The sequence below is a fragment of the Ipomoea triloba genome, chromosome 7 (assembly GCF_003576645.1).
Source record: "Ipomoea triloba cultivar NCNSP0323 chromosome 7, ASM357664v1".
NCBI lineage: Eukaryota > Viridiplantae > Streptophyta > Magnoliopsida > Solanales > Convolvulaceae > Ipomoea > Ipomoea triloba.
Window position 1 is genome coordinate 16,400,253 of NC_044922.1, and position 9,042 is coordinate 16,409,294.

General features: G+C 34.7%; 1 protein-coding gene across 1 annotated transcript; it reads right to left on the reverse strand.

The window, feature by feature from the left end:
• Positions 1-2,637: 2,637 nt before the first annotated feature.
• LOC116025876 (protein argonaute 5-like) lies at positions 2,638-7,831 on the reverse strand. The gene is made up of 21 exons (XM_031267252.1): positions 7,512-7,831; positions 6,902-7,101; positions 6,642-6,791; positions 6,376-6,506; positions 6,186-6,289; positions 5,913-6,016; positions 5,549-5,684; positions 5,351-5,467; positions 5,158-5,268; positions 4,900-5,085; positions 4,658-4,826; positions 4,446-4,570; positions 4,226-4,363; positions 3,994-4,136; positions 3,851-3,913; positions 3,690-3,753; positions 3,449-3,584; positions 3,295-3,368; positions 3,084-3,178; positions 2,945-2,976; positions 2,638-2,816 (listed from the first exon to the last, which is right to left on the reverse strand). Exons 1-21 carry the CDS (start codon positions 7,794-7,796, stop codon positions 2,638-2,640), a joined length of 2,742 nt encoding a protein of 913 aa, XP_031123112.1. The 5' UTR covers positions 7,797-7,831.
• Between the last annotated feature and the right edge of the window lie 1,211 nt (positions 7,832-9,042).

Here is a 9,042-nt window from a genome sequence, read left to right on the forward strand (position 1 = left end):
TTTAAGCGGTAAGAACTTTAATGGTTAATCATGAGTTAATGGTTTAAATTTCATTTCAAACAATTTATAAATATTTTATATAAAAATAAATTTAAAAAATTCTGGGTCTAGCTCAGGCCTAAGCTTGAAATCAGCCCAAGGTAGGCCTGGCACGGGAGCGGCTCAGGCTCGAGATTTGGCCATCTCTAATCCCATGTATAAAGGGAAGAGAGAGAAAAATGTATTTCTATTTTTTACTCTCTCAAGTATTTTCTACTAGTCGTTTTAGTACTTATCTTTTGACAATCGTATTTTAAAAAAGTTGTAATTTTAGTCTCTGGAGCAATAGAATTATAAAATTGCGCTAGAATTTTATATAGTACATAGGTATTTTAGTAATTTTTAAATATTTCTTCTTTAATTATAACTTTCCTCATTCTCAATATTTAATTTGCCAAATGAAGAACTTGATTTTTAATATGTCCGTCTATTTAGGAAAAAAGTTCTAAATAATTGAAGGAATAAAGTTCAAATTGGCCACTGAATGTAACCTGAAAGTGCAATTAGGCCACTGAACTAAATAAAAGGGTAATTAGGCCACTGAACACTCTAAATGGATGCAATTTCACCTAGGGATGGCAATTTTAATCCGCCCCGCGGATAATCACCCGAATCCACCCCGCATGGATCGGATTTTTTTGGGTGATAGTGGGTGGTGGGTCGGGGGTGGATCTTAAAAATGTAAACCCGCGGCGGGTCGGGTTGGATTCGAGTTTTATGTACAAAACCCGCCTAGCACCCCACCAGACCCACCATGTGTGTATACACATATATATAATAGTAAAATAAGTAGTACTAGTATATACTTAATTATAAAAGTTTCAATAGTTTTGGGTAACTTTTTAGTACTTTTATATCTAAACTACTAAATTTGATTTTTTAAATTAACAATTTAATTATTATATTATAATATTTCTCTTATTTTATATTTTAGTATAACTAATGAATTTTATTGTTTGTATTCAAAACAAAAATGAATTTTATTGTTTAATTATGTCTAAGTAATTTTGATAATCCGTATTATTTTTTGAAAAAAAATAATAAATTGATAAGTGGTGGGTACCCGTAGTGGGCACCCGCACCCGTTGGGGGTGGGGATGGATTCTAAAAAAGTCCACCCAATGCGGGTTGGGGGTGGAGGTGGGTGGAGAAAATGAAAGGTGCGTCGGGTGATGGATGTAGCCCTCCCCAACCCACACCCGACCCATTGCCATCCCTAATTTCACCTGATAGTAAGTTACCTGATGAATTACATGCATGGTGAGTTGGCATTTTAAAATATTTTTTAATAATAAACTTTAAAATAAAAATAAAATAAATAAAAAATTTAAAATTTTTATTTAAACAAAAAAACGCTAGGATTTAGTGTTTATTAGTGTTTTATTTTCAAGGTATTATAGATAGAATTTATGAGTCCTTTCTGGTTGGAGACGAAGGAGGGGGAGAGGGGGTGGCCACCATTTTTTTAAAAAAATAATTTTTAATTTTAATTTTTAATGTTTATTATTAAAAAATTATTTTAAAATGCTCACTCACCGTCCACATAAGCAGGCAACCTGATGAAATGGAAGGTAACCTGCTATCAGGTGAAATTGCATGTATTTGAAGTGTTCAGTGGCGTAATTGCACATTTTTTCGTTCAGTGACCTAATTGCACTTTCAGATTACATTCAGTGGCTGATTTGAACCTTATTCCATAATTGAAAGACGAAAATCATCATTTCTCAAAAAATAACTTAAAATACTTTAGAAGGCTTTCGGTAGCTCGGAAATATCAAACGTTTATGAGAATTTAAAATGTGAGAAAACTATTCCTACATTTGGTGCAATCTTTGACTAAAAAGTTCAAGTCAATGTAAATATAATTCTATAATATATAGGAAAATAAATCCCACATAGCCCAAGTAATTGACAATCTACTAAAATTTGTTTAATTACATACTTTTTTTTTTATCAAGTAAAAAGTTTCTTATAAATGTAAAAAAGAAAATATATCTTCTATTGATTTATTAATTTACAAGTAATTTATTAAATTCTTAATTACTATATATATATATAGCAAGGATATAATTTTTTATTTTTTTTTTTAAAATCATAGGAATCTTAATTAATTAATTTCCTATACATTCTCTAAAGTTTTTTCTTTCAAAACAATAATTTGACAAAAAGTCAAAGGCCAAACTTAGTCTATTTTAAAATTGAAGACCAAAACTAAACTAAAATGGTGTAAATAATATTAACTACGGAGCATTTTGTTCAAAACAGCTAATTTGATTCAATAACTATATATTCTGGAACACTATGACAAGATAATCTTCACATACAATTATACAAACAAGTATAGAGTGAAACATAAATATATTCCATAAATAAGATTTTAGGGCAAAATGACACTAGTTTCAAAGAACTACACTACCTTAGCTCAAAAGATAAACAAAATGAGCTAACCAAACACAATTCAAAATTCCATCACTGAAACCTTAAAACATACAATTGCACCAAAAGACCAAAGTCTAATGTACCAAAATACATAATAGTATTATTAGTACCCCAATAAAAAGTCTAAAACTAAATGGGCAAAATCAACACTCATCTCCTTTAGCAGTAAAACATGACCGCCTTCACATTGTCTTTGATGGCAGGCAATGGCTTGACATTAGCCGTCTTCTCCCTTGTAGCCTTGCCACCGGCCAATCCAGAGGATCCATCTGATACTTCATCCTCAACATAATACCTAGCGCGGAAAGCGGCCAAATGTGCATAATATGCGGGTGGAACTGAATGGACATGAACAAATCATCGTTAGTCATCATATCAACCATAAAATGATAGGGCAAAAACAAAAAAAAAAAAAAAAAAAAAAAAAAAAAANAAAAAAAAAAAAAAAAAAAAAAAAAAAACTAACCAATGGAGATTGATTTAGTGCATCGAGCATAGCTGAGACAAACAACAAAGTTAATGATTTAAATATTAGTAACTGAATTTATATCTTCCAAGTATAATATAACATCATTCTAGTGCAAATAAAGTTTCAGAATTATTACGTATAACACAAGCAATTTGTTAGGTTCTGCAAAGCATCTGCAGTGAATGCGTTCTCATCAAACAGCACATGGTAATGAGCAGGACGGCTGGTCCCCTGGAGAAAAGAAGAATAGAGACAAAAGTGAAAAAAATGCATAAAGAGATGTCTTAAACATAATCACATAATCACACTCACTAACCAATACCAGATTGGTTTATTGCAAAATTTACCTGGATACCAGCATGGCTGCAAAGGTAGAAATCAAATTCTGTTGGGTGGCAAATCTTCGTATCAACCACAGTGCCTGGCATTACATAAAAATATATATATATAAATTGTTGTAATCACATATAGGTTGTACAAGAACTATGTAAATATCCAAACCTGGTAGTATGTTGCCACTTTTATCTGTCATTCTGCGATCACCATGATTAGCAGGGAACAAGCGGGTGTGGTGCCTCTTCTGCACTACAACAAAGGTAACTGGAGGTCGATAATTTGCCTCCAATGAATTGCATGCCTGAGCAGAACAATAAATAGAAAGTTGAAAGTTAGGACAGATAATGAAAGGTCGGGGAACCATATAACCTTAAAATAGAACAAACAGAACAACACAATAGCATACCTTTCGAATTGCATCCATTTCTTCTAACAAAACTTGACTAAATTGTCCTTCACTCACTCCATCTCTGATAAGTTCACACAAGTATAATCATTACAACATTTAGTATGTATATATGGAAAAAGGATAAAAGAAATATACTGGCCAATGTGACAAGAACTAACCTATAAAATACGATTCTCTCTGGCTTACGCCCTGTCGACTTTCTGAACTCAATTAATAATTCCCTATGGTTGTCCACAGAGTGAAAAATGGGATTTTAATATTGGCCAATTGACAATTGTATATAGTTCACACAAGAGTATACCTAATCATGCCACCATGAACAATTCCTCTTTGTGGATCCTGATGTGTTTTATAAAGCCCCTGGATGATCTCTTCACGATGCTGCTGTGCAGAAACCAGCCCTCTATACTTTGTAACATGAGGCCAATCCATTGATGCAACCACCTAAAAACAATATATAGAATAGATGTTAGCTTCATAAAATGGAAAAGCCAAACTCAGATATATAAAACATAAAAAGATCAGCAATGTACTGCAGCAATTGAAGAACTTGTGTCCTCCCCTGGAGATGGATGAGTAACATCAGCCCCAAAGATTATCGTCGGGCGATCAGTCAGGTAAGGTATGTTTCTCTGCACAGCTTGCTCCAAAAAACAGTTTCTTCCGCCAACCTATATAATTGGTGTTAAGCATCACTTTGACCTTAATTAACAAGAGCAGCAATACACAATTCTAAGGGACAACAAAGCAAACCTTAACATTTATCTTTAGTGCAACATTCTCAAGATATTGCTTGTTATTATACTTAGCTGCTTGTCTAGGTTGACAGCACTGAGAGACAATTCCCAACTCTGTCTCACAAATCCTCTTGATCTTTCCTATATTAACATAATAACCAAAAGATGCAAAGCATTAAAACTAGATTAAGAAATCATATCATCAAACTTTAATTCAACAAAGCTCACCATAGGACCCGCTAACATCAGGAAGAATAATTATCAGAAGCTGTAAATTTCCACTCTTCTTCATACTTGAAATTCTAGCAGTGCAGTCTTTATGAATATCAATCAATGCCTTTTCAATCTTACTAGGATGAAAAGGACGAATAGGAATCAAAGGGGATGGATTGAAAACCTGAATAAGAAAAAGGCATCAAACAATGTTGGTGATAAGCAATTTAACTGTCTGGGTGGAAAACAAGGCATACCATCCCTTTACTGCAGCACATCTCAAGCAATTCTCCACAAAACCTATCTGGATCATTACACCGTGAAAAATTGACACATGTCCAAAATTCCACCTTTGCAGCATCAACCAGCACCTTATTTATCATATTCCACTGTCCAACCCTAGGATCAACTAGGGATTCACGCCCAGATTCATGATATTTTATCTGTAAGAGAAAGGAATGCAGAAGTCAGTTTAATAATCCACACTATCAAGCCAATGTAAATCCAGGAATTACCCTTGGTGGTGGAAGGACACGTGCATCAATTTGAGCAAGTTCAGGCCTTAACTGCATTCCAAATTCATCCTTCACTAACGGTTTCTCGTTATACTCATTCTTTCGGATTATCTGCAAGAAAGCATTCCAGGTCTATGTAGGGAAAAGAACACGTAAACAAATTCATGGAAATTAATAAAAACTATAATCTTACCTCCTTGATCATTTCCTCCCTCTCAGGAGGACGTTTGCATGTTGCTCTTAGCAACTGAGTTACTTGTCTTTCATTAAGTTTTCTTGTATACCGTTGTCCCTTAACAATTTTGCAAACCTAAACAGAAGCAGGAGGTATATAAACTTCATGATACATCAAGAACAAAAAAGCATGAAAAAACAAAATAACGAAGGATACCTCCATGGGTATATATACAGGTCTGGCATCATTGCCGGACTGAATGGCAGGCAACATGGGATATTGGAGTACAATATTGTATTTCTGCTTGAAGTATTGGGCTACAGAAGTCTTCTCTCCCCCATCAAGCTCAAAACTTTTCTCAAAAAAAAAAAAAGAAAATTTTGCATCAAATCATATGCAAGAAAGCAAATAGCATATTAACATTTGTGTACCAAACAAACAATAGAATGATGGTAGAAAAGATCATCTTTATGCTTTACATACTATAATAATTATTAAAAAGTAGTCAACATAAACTCATGAATCAGCTACTTAACAATTATGCTGAAAAACCAATAATCAAGCAATAGAATAAGCGTACATCAACTGATGAGCTGGCCGGGAAGACAATCCAGATATTTTATAGCGCCTAGTGTAACTTAGATGATTGAATTCCACCCTAACACCCCTCAAATCTCTTTTAATCTGCAAAAGTAAAAGAACAAATCAATATAGAACATAGAAGTATAAAAGGAAGAATAGCATTTTTCTGAAAAACAAACACCTTTTTTGTGGCACTGCTATTCAGAGACACAAACTTACAAAACCTTTTCAAACATTGAAAATTAAAGTATTTAAACTTCAAATACCATACCTTTATACGGTCTTGATCTGTCAAAGGCCTACTCAAATCTCTAACAAACTTCTTCACATAGTCAGAAAGCAAAATGGGTTCATAAAATGCTCTAGCAGACACATCTGCAGCATAAGAATTTCAGAAAATTAGTGGTAATTCTACAAGATTAATGATGAGTGTAATGTAAGATATTTGATTATCCCCATACCTATATTCAAAGATAGCCCCATTTGACATGGACGAAGGCTCTGATAAAATCCTTTCCAGTAATCCAAACCATCAGATAGCTGGCCTTCTCCAAACTGACTTGAGAAAAATGATCTCCCCACAACTTGATATCTATAATGGAAATAAAAGTGCATTTCACCTACTATACTCTACTAGTACACATAAGCTTTAATTATAAAATAGATTATAAGTAAAACTGAATCTCAAAAGTCAAAAGCACATAAAAAATAGAGTAAGATGTGTTACAGGGATGATGGATCTGTCCTCAAAACCACATCAAGAACTTGTATGGTTTCCTGTGGGGCATCAAGCTGCCTGCGTTGCAAAAATTGCTGTAGATGATACAGACTATGTTTGGTAGCAAATTTGATTGATACCTTAAATTCTCTTTCTCGCCTACAGCCACACAAGCAGCAGCATAACATAGAGTCAGTGAACACTAACTAAAGGATTGCAAGAAAACCTTATATAACCTGAACCAAACTCCCCCTAAAAATGGAATTTACCTTGAACTTCCCTTATCATCATCTAACTTTACAACAAAATCCTTAGACTTGAAGGGCAATTCCCCTGCCGTATAAACACTCTTGCCTCCATCATAGGCAAGCATCCGGTTGCCCAAGTGAGTTTGGGTATAATCTGAAGCTAGCTTGCTCATAATAAGCCTGCAAACTTTGTTTGATAGGACTTCAGGAGTAATGGTCACCTACACAAGTGTATTATTGCACATGAAACTTACTAATTAGAATGGATTTTGAATAACAGAACACAACATTGATGCCAAATCACTACATACATACTTAATACTTTTTGGCTCTGAGATTTTCAAAACAACAGTATAAGAAACACAGGTAAGATCTAACAAATTAAAATGATCATAAAAAAAATCAAAAAATGCGCTTTAAGTCAATCCGGTTCAGACATAGTAACAAAGCACGTACATTATTTCTTCCCAGAATAGAGTATATATTATTTATAGTATTCTAAAACCTAAAGGAATTTAATGAGCACAACCACACACATTATCATATATAGAAAGAAAACCACATAATAAAACGATGATAGATTGATAGAGCAAAAGCAGCATAATAAGATAGTAGTAATCGGCACACTCACATCGTAGTGGTTCAAATCCCTGTCTGCAATATCAACCAGAAAATGATTTGCTCGAACAACACATCTCATGCCGACCTTCCCGAAACCAGGCCGAGTCGGAAAACGAACAGCTTTTGACGACGCTGGAGGGAGCGCTGGAGACTCGGCAACAGCCGCCTTTGACGACGCCGGATGAGAGGACGCCGGAGACTCGGCAACGGCCGGATGAGACTCTGTTTGGAGTGTAAGTTTCTGATCTAAGTCGCGGCTCAGTCGCTGAGCTGTAGACGCAGGCTGAGCCGTCATAGATGGAGCAGGAATCTGCGCCGGTGAAGGCACATTGTGAGCCGCCGATGGACCGCGACCACCGCCGCCGCGCCCTCTACCGCCGTGACCGTCATAACCGCCGCCGCGAGCACCACCGCCACCACGTCCACCGCGTTGCGAACGTCCTCGACCGGCTCCTCCGCGTCTATCGCCGTCCGTTCCACGACCTGACATCTCAGTTAGCGTAACCTAACCGAAAGGAGAATTATCCGGAAAAAGGAATGTATAGAAGCGCAGAAATCGTGAGGACTACTGTCATCAACAACTCACTATTTATAGGCAGATACTACGTTAGGAATGCAAACGTACCCTGCAAAATGACGTGCGTACTGGCGGTACTGTATAGAGTGAGAGGGGCGCGGGCGTGGCAGTTCTTTGGACCATATTGCCCTCCACTTTATATTTCATTTTAATTGTTGTTAATGAATCCTTCAAATGATTTCAATTTCTAAGTGTTTATTTCCTTTTACGTTACACTTAAATTTGTCTTTTACGGAGTAATATTTATTACGAGTATTTGATATAATTATTATTCAATTGTTTAGCTGGATTTAAGTAATTTTTAATATACTTATAAAAGTGTCAAAGGGAAAAAAAATATACAAGAAAATTGAATGGAAGACGAGTAACTCAATTGCTCAGTGAAGCATTCAAACATCTAAAAGAAAACTTAATTAAGGTCATTAGAACAAAAATATCAAGTTTTAATTGAATTTGTTTTTTTGTTTGATAGCATAAGACTTTTCAAGATTTTCGAGAAGAGAGAGACAAAGTGATTGCTAACTCATGATGTCAATACAGTCCACCAGCCTAGCAAAGCGTGCTGCGCACGCGCGAGTTGTGTGCACCGCACACACTTATCTAATTTAATCCATAAAGGGAGTATGTAATGTATCATGAAGTATTGAAATCTTTTTTAATTTCTACCAAAATCAAACAATTAAAAAATAATTTTAGTAAAAAAAAAATGTCACTTTTAGCCCTTGTTATAATCAAAGAATAAATTTAGTCCATCAATTATTTGGATACAAATTTAGTCTATCAGTTAAAGTGATTAATTTATTTCGTCTACAAAATGTAGAGCAATTTAAAAATAATTTAAAAAATATTTGAGTGCATTTTATATTAATTTTATTAAAAATGATATTTTAATTTTTATAGCCCTATGTTGTAACCATTTCGGAAATTATGATTTTAGAGGAATAGACAATGAAGATAATTGCGT